The sequence below is a fragment of the Penaeus chinensis genome, chromosome 12, assembly GCF_019202785.1.
Source record: "Penaeus chinensis breed Huanghai No. 1 chromosome 12, ASM1920278v2, whole genome shotgun sequence".
Taxonomy (NCBI): Eukaryota; Metazoa; Arthropoda; class Malacostraca; order Decapoda; family Penaeidae; genus Penaeus; species Penaeus chinensis.
The window spans coordinates 3745049-3757807 of NC_061830.1; the positions used below are offsets into that span (position 1 = coordinate 3745049).

The 12759-nt window shown below is 40.4% G+C and overlaps 2 protein-coding genes across 2 annotated transcripts in view; both read left to right on the top strand.

Annotated features, from left to right (window-relative positions):
• LOC125031213 lies at positions 1–9215 on the top strand. Its single transcript, XM_047621833.1, has 8 exons — positions 1–209; positions 4760–4936; positions 5621–5744; positions 6448–6598; positions 6825–6968; positions 7070–7190; positions 7346–8378; positions 9092–9215. The coding sequence occupies exons 1-7, from the start codon at positions 152–154 to the stop codon at positions 8371–8373; spliced, it is 1803 nt and encodes a 600-aa protein (XP_047477789.1). The 5' UTR covers positions 1–151; the 3' UTR covers positions 8374–8378; positions 9092–9215.
• LOC125031344 (glycine receptor subunit beta-like) overlaps positions 9127–12759 on the top strand; it is an 11662-nt gene continuing 8029 nt past the window's right edge. Inside the window, exons 1-3 of the mRNA XM_047622051.1 lie at positions 9127–9285; positions 9984–10084; positions 10667–10811. Of these exons, the coding sequence (XP_047478007.1) occupies positions 9127–9285; positions 9984–10084; positions 10667–10811 (405 nt within the window). The remainder of the gene's footprint in view (positions 9286–9983; positions 10085–10666; positions 10812–12759) is intronic.

Consider the following 12759-nt stretch of genomic DNA (forward strand, 5'->3'; position numbering starts at 1 on the left):
GGGCAGGTTATAGAGTTGGAACAGAGTCCTCTTTCCAGTCGCGCATGCTACGTTCTCTTACTGTGTAGAACGTACCATGCCATAAAGTATCTTGTTTAGTTTAGAGGGAAAGTAGCGCTTCTGTTGCAATTGTTTTCCTAACTGTCACGCGATGCTAGGTCTTCAGTTCTGTTTGTTTGTCTTCACAGTGGCGTCCGGACCGCAAGCAGGTGAGTAGAAATTTCAGTGGGTACGTATGAAGAACTATGCAAACGAACGATTAAGATTAACACTACTATGAACTGAACAGTAAAAAGATGCCTTGCAGTCGAAAAATTAAGATATAAGCTCAATTATAGAGTGGATATTTCTGTTTCAACGTAAAAATTATAAGGGGATGTGAAGGTATTGTAGATATATATCTTTTGAATGAAGCAATTTTGACAAAAGCTACAGTTAATCATGAAATAACTTTTGATTACTAGTAATTTACACATATATTGTTTGTTTGTTTGTTTTGACTGCTATATCTTTAATGCAAAAATTTTCCTTGAACTTGCCAAGGTGTACATCTTTCCAACTTGCATTACTAGATACATCAAGTTTGATTCTCTTTATAATTTAAACAAGATCAGTAGAAGACAATTTTTGAGTTTCTGTCCTTTAAAAAGGTACTGCATGTATTCAGTCCCTTATATTCAAATATTTTCTTCATGGAAGGTTTTTTTCTTATTTTTGACATGGTTAATTCTATAATATATATATATATATATATATATATATATATATATATATATATATATGTCTTATCCTGAAGTATGGGAATCTGTTTTGCAATTTATATCATGTACACAAATACTGAAAAAAAAAAAAAAAAAAAATGTCCGATGATGCCTTAGACCTTCTTGTTATCTTGTTTGATCAGGACATATACTCGAAATATAGAAATATATATATAGCTGTCAGGACACAGGCAATTTTGCGCAACAAGAACTTAAATAGCTATATACCTTGTAGCAGGGTATTTATACTGTTTATCTGGCCAAGAGTTTTGGGGTGATCAGTCCTCTCTTGTCTAACGATGCTGCTGATTTGTCCCGATGCGGTAATGATTTCGATTATATGGTACATTTGCACCTCCAGGTGTTCAGTCAACAATAACTTATAGCTGAATGTTGACCAATGGTATATATATTTCTGAGTATTATTTTTTCAATCCGTTTCCTGTGGAGATTTTGTGGTGATGAATAACGACGCTTGCAAATCTTCTTCACCCCTTCTTACATCGTCTTGTTGTGGGGAGACATCAGTAAAGTCTTGTTACTGTCATCTATAGGGAACCTCCTGACTGTCTGATTTCCTATGGATTATACTATCGAAGCATCAAAGTTTGTTGCCTTGCTTCTTAAGCGATACAGAAACCTGTGTAGATAACCAAATAATAGGTGGGGTGATAAGCAGATATTGAAATAGGCAAGTAAATAAGCGATGCGAGTGATGGATGAGTTTCGATATGGCGAAACCCTGCTTCCGTAACGTCTGTCCAGTTGGCAACATTGCAATTTAACAAATAATTCACTTTTAAAAGATGATTCAGCTACTAAAGTTGGTAGGATTTCTTCTTTGATCTGAGTCAGTGGACACAAAAATGAGTGTCCTGTTATTTACGATGCGATGATAGCAGGTTACTCTCTCTCCATCTCTTTCATCAGCGAAACACTTGTTTAATAACAGAGGCTTGGGATAATTTAGGAATGTGGGTGTCGGCGTCGACCGGCCGATTCGATGTTGGATTTACTGTTTTGTCTCTCCTTTATATATCTTGTAGCAACGTCCGCAAGTTATGTTGTATACCTGGTCGAGAGGTCTGGGTTGGTCTGCCCTTTCTTGTAACGATGTCGCCGATCAGCATTCTTAATGTGATGGCGATTTGATTATGTGGTATATTAGGACCTCCAGGTGTTCAGTCAGTAATAATTTATTTCTGGTGGGTGCCTCGTTGATGTCAATGATTATAAACATTATAAATTTGACAATTATGTTTCCCCGTACATTAACTGTGATGGTAATCAGGGATGGCAAGTTTTCGAATGCGTCATTTACGCCGCTTACGATGATCGAAATAAAAGAAAATGGGATATATTTCCGGGGAAACTAGTATAGTAAAAACAAATACGAATATATCGGTTTATTATTAAAAGATAACAACAAAATAAACCTTGAAACCCTTGAACTTCAACAAAATAATATATACATATATACATACATTTCAGAAAGATATGTCAAATTAGGGAAATCATATCTTCGTATGGTTTTGTTCCTTTCAGTTTTGCATATTCACTTAAATGAATAAGTGATCTAATAGTTTCCAATTTCAAATTGGATCTTTCTTTTCTTTTTATCAAGTTAAATTTTGAAAACAGTCTTTCTAGTAGAAAGACTGTTTTCAAAATAGGAAAACGTATTTTTTAAGGATAATCAAATACAATTTCAAATGAAATGCTAAATAACTCTATGGAAGAGAATAGTCACTCAGTAGAATGCTATAGTCTGCCGAGGATTACCGTGAAACGCTTTGGTCAATGACTGCACTAGAATTCAAGTGTTAACAACCTGTCGGCTGGTGAACAACTGAAGTATCCCGCCTTTCAAAACGCTTATAAAGAAGGAAAAAAATACAAATATATCATTAAAAATATTTATGTATAGCATAAATGCATAAAAGTACTCATAATAAGCTTAAAATATGCATGAAAATACTCATAATAAGGTCACGTGACTAGGTGGGCGTGTCGTCTGTTTACGCAGAACAGCTTTTTTTTGGGACGAATCCATCGCTGATGGTGATAGAAGCAGCTGCATATTCTAGACGTTCTAGGGAAGAGACTATCAACCAAGCCTTCTTTAGGTTTCTCTTTTATGGGGGGGCATTAATATAGTCGTCGTTTTTAACGCTATATGTGACTGTAGGTTGACATGCACTCACTCTCACTCTCTCTCTCTCTCTCTCTCTCTCTCTCTCTCTCTCTCTCTCTCTCTCTCTCTCTCTCTCTCTCTCTCTCTCTCTCCCTCTCCCTCTCCCTCTCCCTCTCCCTCTCCCTCTCCCTCTCCCTCTCCCTCTCCCTCCCCCCCTCTCTCTCGTCTGACCTGTGAATTATGGTATAGAAGAACGAAAGTTTGTCGTGTTGTTCATTTACAGATACGGAAATGTATGTATAGATAATAAACTTACAGGAAGAAGAGAAGATATAGAAATGATAAGTGAGTAAATTCGCTATGCAAGTGATAGATACTCTCAGATTAGTAAATATGCGTGAGAGATGATTAAATAAAACAGGTGAGTAAATCAGCTAGATCAGAACTTAGGTGCAGTTTCATTCATAATTGTAATATGAAATAATCTCCTGTTACTTATGATGCGATGAACAACTAAAATGCAGTTGTGTTCTGTCTCTTTCTTACATTCTTTATCTATCAATCAAGTTATGACAAGTTCTAGATACAATAACAGCTATGAAAAGATACAACACAGAAACTAATGAACAGTTTCCTTGCTCATGAATCAACATTTTACATTTTGTTTTACTTAAATAATTGTAGTCCTAAGTTAGCCTAACGCCCAGTAGTGGATGTAGGCTCGATGAATAAGAACTTATAAAAATAATATCATTATATTCAGAATAAGAAAAAAAAAAAAAAAAGTAGTTTTCCCTGATACACTTTTATTAATGTATAAATAATATACTACTACAGATTTTTCCTCAAAACTCGAGATATAACGAATGTCTTTTTATAGAAGACCTAATTACTAAAAACACTTTCAATGAAACCACATTTTTTAGATCAAATATATCATTTCAATGCAATTAACCAGATTATGCTATATCCTATGGTTTTATATATGATGCTCATATATAAAGGTCCAGCCATCAACGAGAATATCTTAACACCATACAAATGAAAGCCATTTCTTCTCGTTAATAATTCCAACTTAAAGGCAACACTTTAAGTCTCTTTTCATAAATATAATTGGTCTCTCTCTCTCTCTCTCTCTCTCTCTCTCTCTCTCTCTCTCTCTCTCTCTCTCTCTCTCTCTCTCTCTCTCTCTCTCTCTCTCTCTCTCTCTCTACACAGGGGATAGTTTAGAAGCAAAATGAAACAGACACTATGTCACACCAAGAATATCCATTGTAATAAATGGAATCAAAACTAAACTTTTTAAACTTTAAACTTTAAAAACTTTTAAACTCTCTCTCTCTCTCTCTCTCTCTCTCTCTCTCTCTCTCTCTCTCTCTCTCTCTCTCTCTCTCTCTCTCTCTCTCAATTATGTAGAAAGGAATGCGGTCTTGGCTGCAGTTGAACCTTATATGTCAAACTTTTTCTAACTTATAACAAGTTCCCTAAAGTTACGAGATATTGGTCATAAGCAGAGCTGTATACTTAGGTGGATAGTATGTATTTACACACCGAAATTGCCATCTGGTTGATTCTAATGTACTTTCTTATGCTCAGCCGGATGAAACCAGATTTTTTATTTTCATACCAACCGGATTGGATTTCCATGCGTTTGCTTGTCAAACGTTGCCCTAAATTCATTAAAGTTTCTCTCACATGAACTCAGAATGTATGTATGTGATTATGTATCCAGAAGGCTTTCGAAACCGCTGTTGTGTTTTCAGTAAATTTTCTGCGCCTGTTTGCTTGTGTGTATGTGTGCATCTTCACATATACGCACACACGTACACATACCCCCATTTCCTGTTTTCCTCCACGCCTCCAGACGGACTGCGTGTGATGACCTTCAATCGCGACGGTGACCTCCTACCCAGCTTTGCCACCTTCACCCGTGACCTGAGCAACCTGGTTATCGAGGACAACACGATCTGTCTGAGGTTTCGTGTGTTCTACTTCCGCCAGGTGTCTAGTCTCGTTAGCGCGAAGGCCAGCACGGATAGGTGTAAGGAAAGGATAAATTGTTTGTTGTGATATTGAACTAATGATAAGCAGACATATACATGCACATGCGTGTGCAAATAGGTACATATGCTCGCACACGCACGCACACACATACACATACATAAATACATATATACACAAGCAAACAGATACACACAGATGCACATGGGCATGGACTTGTTTTTTTTTTTTTTTTTTCTGAAGCCCTTTGTCTCTAAATTATCTTCTCTCTCTCAATCTCTTCTTTTACTTTCTCTCACAATCTCTACCTTTCTTTTTCTCTCTTTTTGTCTGTAGTATCCTTTACAACAGACTCACTCTGGCGGGTTAGATATAATATAGAGTATACCATAACGTTAATTTGAAAGATAAAAAAAATGTCATTTTTTTAACACAGCATGAAATATTATAAGTAAAATACAAAGACCATTTGATTCACAATATAGTATAGAATATCATACACACAATACAAAGACCATCTGATTCAAAATAGAGAAAAGTGAACAAGCCCACATGAGAAAAGGCTGTTTAATCACACAAAACACAAAGTATGACTGGAACCACGATTAGACCCGATAACCACATTTAAATCTATAACCGAACCGTATAAAGGATACCCTGATTTGTTACACTCAACTAGACATTTACATTACGATTTATGCCTCTACATCCCATCTCTCTGCAGCCATTTACTTCCAAGTGCTCTTCAGGACCATTCGGCAGCGCATCGGAAAATTCTCTAAATTCTTCGACCTACCTCGCGACTTGGAGACTTGGCGATGGTACCATTTCTGTGGAACTTACAACAGGTATTTGTAATGGTCACCGACAGCATATACTCTTGGTTCTGCGTCGGTTTATCGCTAACAAGTACTTATGACTATGTAATAGTTACCGACAGCATACTTTTGGCTATCTTGTTACAGACAACACATACTTTCGGCAATCCATTAGTTTTCCAATAACACCAACTTTGGTTGTGTATTATTTACCGGCAACACAAACTTTTGGCTATGGATTGGTAACAACATATACTGTTGGTTGAGTGGGTGACCGACCACATATACCATTGGTTGTATATCATGCACCGACAACACATAATCTTGGTTATGTATGAGCACCGTAATTCATCTTCGATCTGTACTCGTAACTGACAACATTCCCTACAAAGGAATTATGATTTAGCATATAAGCCGGCACGATACAAAATACTTATTTTCCGGGAGAAAAATATTCAGAAGTTCCCTACAAGAGTGTACAAAACACGGACGTTTGCATTAAGACATACACGAAACGCGAAAAGGGACTATCTATGACCAGTGATCGTGTATCCTTTATATTCTATAGACAATATTGTGTTGGCGAATGCACAAGAAACACCCTTCCCTTACATCAGTATCCCTTGAAAAGAATTCCCTTTAACAATCATAACCTGAAATACGCATATGTCCCTCTATTCCATGTGTTCTTACAAGCTTTCAGTACTGAAATACAAACTCACATTATCTTCAGCTTGTCTTCAGAGCTAGTACTGTACTTAGACGGACGAGAAGTGATACGAGAAGAGGAAGTAGAAGCAGGGAGAGTTGACATCCAACACCTAATGTTAGGCCTTGGTGTGAACATGGCTTCGAAATATGCCTTCAGTGGGCAGATTACTCAGGTTTGTGAAGTGTGAGTTTGCTGAGTTGTTTGGTTTGAGGGATTTATATCAACGAGGTTTTGGTATCTGGTGGATTACTGTTGTGATAAAGAAAGAAAATAAAAATAAAATAATTTGTATGTATGCAAATAGATGTATTTCTGACTCTATGGTAAACTATTTTCGGTCCCCCTTAATAATTTGCTTTCTTGCTGCAGTCTTTCTTCCTCAATTTTCTTTTCCTCAGGTTAATTTCTGGAGTCGTGCCCTTGCTGAAAAACAGGTCAGAGAATTATCCGACTGCTCACTTGACCTAGAAGGTGACCTCGTATCGTGGGAAGGAGAGTGGAACCTGACGGAAGTGACTGTCGAGAACATACCAAACAGCAAGGTAAGAATAATGAAACCTAACCATTATAGAGACTTAGAATGTGGTCAAGTCAGCAAGACATGTGATGGATAATGATGATCTTTACCCGGTAATATTTTCAGATGTGCAACAGAGATGTAGATAATACCACGTACATCCTTCTGGCTCTTCAGTCATTCCATTCTGCTTCCTCTACTTGCAAGGCGATGGGTGGCTACATCCCATCCCCCACGACCATTCCAGGTAGGTCTATCAGTAAGTAATGCTTTAGGGAACTTCAGTGAACATCAGCATATGCAATAATTTTCACCATATCTGCATAGCTTCTTAGAAATTAACACCCAGTGCGAAAGCATCGCAAAATGAAACCTGTGACCCGCTTTCCTCTCATCCACCAGGTATCATGAGCACCCACGACCTGATCAAGCCTTATTCCTATCTTTGCAACGGAGGGCGGCTCTTCGTGGGCAGTACCGACGTCGTGAAGGAGGACGAATGGAGGGACGCCTTCACGGGAGAGCTGCTTGCCTTTCCGACGCGCGGGGACCCTTTCTGGGGATCTGGAGAGCCTAACGGGTGGCGCTTCCAGAACTGCTTGACGACCCTCGGCGTGTACGTGTCCGATACGCAGTGTCTGAGGGAGAGCTGTTCGGTGTGTAGGATCCCGAGCCATCAGGTGTGGACGCTGAGGGGCATCTGCGAGGAAGAGACGAGGCACTACTACTTCACTTCGTCGAAGATCGGCCTCAACGCCACCACTTTCCAGGGCTACACGGGCTATGTCATCGATTCCACAAACGAGCTCTGGCTGTTTAGGGACGAAATCAAAGGCGTTATCATGGCCACGCTCAACGCCACGGAGAACGAGCACCCGATCGGCAGGAGGCTCTGGAACTTCGAGCAGCCGCAGTGTGACGAGGACCCGGGGTCGAGATACCTGTCCCTGATTTCTTGCCGCGACGGTGAGTTCGCCTGCGACGACGGCTCCTGCATCGCCATGAGGCTGCGCTGCGACATGAAGTATGACTGCCGTGACAAAAGCGACGAGGTCCGCTGCTCCATCGTCGAATTCGGCCCTCAGTACGAGCAGACTCTCCCGGCGCGCTCCACCGTTAACCCCTCCGGCGTCCTCCTTCTCTCCGCCGACGTCCTCATCGAGACCATCAACATCATCTCGACCGACATGATCATGGACGCCTCCTTCGTGCTGGCGCTGAGCTGGCTCGACAGCAGAGTCACCTACCAGAACCTGAAGGTGACGACCTCCCTCAACCTGATCCCGTGGCACCTGGCGCAGAGGCTGTGGGCGCCCACCTATTCTCTTCACCAACACGGACGGCAACATGAGGACGGTCGTCGACATCGACTCGACGCTCTATGTCGATCGGGGAAACGGCGCCTTCCTGACGGACCTAACGAGACCTGACGTGGGTGCGTCTTTTTTTTTTTTTTTTTGGGTGGGGGTGGATTCACCTTCTTAAAAACAGATGAATGTAGACAGTCAGTTAGACGTAAAATATAGGCATTTAAAGCGATAGATAATTGGTGGATATCTGAATGTGTGTGGTGCATTTATGTATGTTAATAAATAATAGTTACAGAAGGATAGACGAGTGACCAGTTACACAAGCACATATATAAACTGAATAACATATAATCATATACCATAATAACAGACTGATAAATTATGACAGATACATCGTCAATCAGACGTGTAGATAAGCGAATAAAGTTATACAGAAGAAAAAACAACTGAAAGACAATGACATAACCTCGAAACAAGAAAATAAATCCAGTAATTAAGTAAAGGTAATGAACAAGGTATGCATATGAAATATACACAATATACACTAATAATTAAACAGATAAATTATCATACAATATATAAGTTTGATTATAGGCACAGCAGTCTTAATTCAAAGTGAATAACAATTACGTGTTTTAATAGATACAGATCATAATTAGATAATATTGATTTCGCAGTCAATTGCGTTTTTTAAAGATAAATATAGGTAATAATAAGTTCAAAACAAAATTATAACAATCTTGATTATTAGTCAATTACAATTATCTTTTTTATCCTTTTTAATAGAAAGATTATAATCAGATCATTATAAATCTTAATTAAATAATAATCTCGACAGTGGAACTCTACCCTGGCGCGTCGACGATTCTATCCATGTCAAGGAAATACAGCATCCAGTTCAAGTGCCATTTTGACCTGACCCTCTATCCGTTCGACTCCCAACATTGCTACATGAAGCTCAGGATTTCTGGCTCGACGTCTGACTATATCGGCTTCAACCACAATTCGACCGCCAGATATAACGGATCAGAGGTGGGCGATGTGGTTCGGTTTAGAGGAGTTCTCCCGCGATGATATTCTGTCCCGTTTTCTTACTGTTTTCCGCTTGGGGAGTGTTGTGTCGTTTTCTGTTGTTGTTTTTCTATCTTTTTCTTTTCCTGTTCGTTCTGTTGGATAGTGTTTCTGTCTGTCTGTTACTCTCTCTCTCTCTCTCTCTATATATATATATATATATATATATATATATATATATATATATATATGTATATATACATAATATATATATAAAAGTATAAATATATGTGTGTGTGTGTGTGTGTGCGTGTGTGTGCGTGTGTGCGTATAGGTGTGTGCGTATAGGTGTGTGTGCGTATAGGTGTGTGTGCGTATAGGTGTGTGTGCGTATAGGTGTGTATGCGTATAGGTGTGTGTGCGTATAGGTGTGTGTGCGTATAGGTGTGTGTGCGTATAGGTGTGTGTGTGTGTGCGTATAGGTATGTGTGTGCGTGTTTATCCATCCACCTTTCTCTCTTCATTTCGACATCTAACTTGACAAATATATATATATATAAAAGTAACTGTTTTCTTCCCTGCCTCTCCTTTTCCAATTTCCAAACATTATCTACCGATCTATGTGACCCATCACATGCAAAGTTCTTGTAAACAATTGCAATACTACTTTACTAATAAAATTAATATCATTCATCCCATTTTAACCTCCATCCTTCTAGCTGTTGATGGAGTACTCTGTTGGAGAAACGACGCTCAGTGTTGATAATAAGGCGGAATTCGCGACCCTGAAGGTGGAGCTGGAACTCATTCGGAGATCGGGGTAAGACACATGAGGAGAGAGATGCGTGTTGGTTTTGTTTTGTTCTTTGAATTTATATATATATATATATATATATATATATATATATATATATATATATATGTGTGTGTGTGTGTGTGTGTCTGTGTGTGTGTGTGTGTGTGTGTGTGTGTGTGTGTGTATAAATATTATTGGTTATAGTGCTTAGTTATTTGTTAATTGGGGTTGTTGACTTGTGGGAATGTCTGTGGTTTTGTTTCTTGGTAATATTGTTCTTCTCTCTCTCGGTCCCTCCTTTCCCTTCTTTCCTCCTTCTCTCCCTCTCTCCTCCCTCTCACCCTCACTTCCTTCCATCTCTTCTTCCTCACTCCTCTTCCTTCCCCACTTCCCTCCCTCCTCTTCCTCTCTCCCATCTCCTCCCATCCTACCCTCTCTCCTTCTCACCCTCCTTCCTTCCCTCCTTCTCACCCACCTACCTTCCTTCTTTTCTCCCCTTCCCACCCTCCCTTTCTCCACTTCCCTCCTTCTTCTTCCCTCCTTCCCACCCTTCTTTTCTCCACTTCCCTCCTTCCCACCCTCCCTTTCTCCACATCCCTCCCACAGGTACGCCATCCTCAACATCTACACTCCCTCCCTCACCCTCCTCGTCATCAGTTACGTCACCTTATTCTTCCGCGCTGACATGTTTGAAGTCAGAGTGATGTCAGCTCTCACAGCACTGCTCGTTCTGGCTACGATCTTCACTCAGGTCGGTGTTTGATTAAGGGGTGGAGGGGTGGAGGGGGGGAGGGGAGGTGTGTATGAAAGGGGATGTGGAGGAATGTGTGTGTGTGTGGGGGGGGGGGGGGGGGGGGCGTGTGGTGTGTGTGTGTTGTGTGTGTGTGTGTGTGTGTGTGTGTGTGTGTGTGTGTGTGTGTGTGTGTGTGTGTGTGTGTGTGTGTGTGTGTATGCGTTCACACACAATTATATAGATAATACATAGATAGATAGACCTATACAAGGTTAGGCAAAATAGATAGACAAGGGGAGAAATCAACAGAAAAACAACAACATACAAACAGAGAAACAAATAGACGGGAAGATATATAGAGATACTGATAAGGGGACAGAAAGAGAAAAAATACATATAAGAAAAAGAAATACACAAAGAAAATAGATTCGCGATTCTAAAACGTTTGAAAAAGGGACATAAAATATTTTCTGCGTTGCTCCATTATCCCATTTTTTTCTAATTCCATTTTCTTTTCTTCTGTCTCTATCTTTCTTCAACTCTCGCCTCTCACCCACACTAACCCAATTCTCTTCGAGTCTTATCTATCTTTCTTTCGTCTTAATTTGCCCCTTCTCTTTCTTCATCGTCTCTTTTTCCTCGTTATTCTCGTCTGTATTTCTTCTTTTTTTGTGCTTCTTTTCCCTTCCATCCTTCCATGATTTACGTTCATCTTTCATCCTTTTTCTCTATCCCAACCCCATCTCCTTCCCTCTAATCTCTTACTCCGGTCCTTCCCTCCAGCTTTCTCTCCTTCTTTCCTTCTCTCCTCTCCTCTCATTCATTTATTCCCCACTTCCTCTATCCTTTTTTTACTTCTCTACTTCTATTCTCCTCCCATTCACCCCTTTTATCCACTTACCCTCTCCCATTTCTATTCATCCTCTTCTTCTTGTCTTCCTTTCCCCGTTATCCTGTTCCTTCCTTCCTTATCACCAATTATCCTCTTCCTTCTTTCTCAACCCCTTCTCTTTCTTCTTTTCCATCCCTTCGTCTCCCCTGTCTTCCCTTCTTATCTTCCTTCTCTCCATCCTCCCTCTCTTTTCCTCTTCCTTTCCTCTTTTTCCTCTTTCGTCCCTCCACCCTTCCCCCTTCTCCTCTTCCTTCCCTCTTTCTCCTCTTTCTTCCCTTATCCCCTTCCTTCCCTCCTCCTATTATTTCCCTCCATCCTCCCTCCCTTCTCCTATTCCTACCATCATTCTTCCCCCTTCTCCCCTTCCCTCCTCTCCCTCTTCTTTTCCTCCCCTCCTTCCTTCCCTCCTTCCCCTCTACTTCCCCCCTTCCCCTCTACCTTCCCTCCACCCTACCCCTTTCTCCCCTTCCCTCCCTCCACCCTACCCCCTTCCTCTCTACTTTCCCTCCATCCTCCCCCTTCCCCTCTACCTTCCCTCCACCCTGCCCCTTTCTCCCCTTCCTTCCGTCCACCCTATCCCTTACTCCCCTTCCTTCCCTCCTCATCCCCTTACCCCCCCCCCCCTATTCCTTTACTCCCATCACCCTCACTGCCCATTTTTCACTGTCAAAAGTAACCCTATATGTAAAAGGCGCTTCTTCACTATTTATCCTGTAACGGTCATCGGCACGTGTCGAGAAGGTCGTAAGGGACATCAGTTAAGTCAATTCGGTTGTTATTTCTCGGTTAAATATGAATTATCCTATTCTTCTCTCTATTTCTTTGTCTCTTTCTCATTTCATTCTCTTGCTTCTCTCCTTTTCCATCTTTTCCTTCACTCATTTCTTCATTCTCTCTTTCTCCTCTCCGTCCCACTTTTTTTCACATTTCTTTTTCATTTTGCTTGTTGTTTCGTAGTTGAATATAAATTATCCTATCTCCTTCCCTTCATTCTCTTCTCCTTGTTTTCTCCTCTTCTTTCTCTCCTTGTTCCCTTCTCCTCCCCTTCTCTGCTGTTTCTCATTTGAATATGAA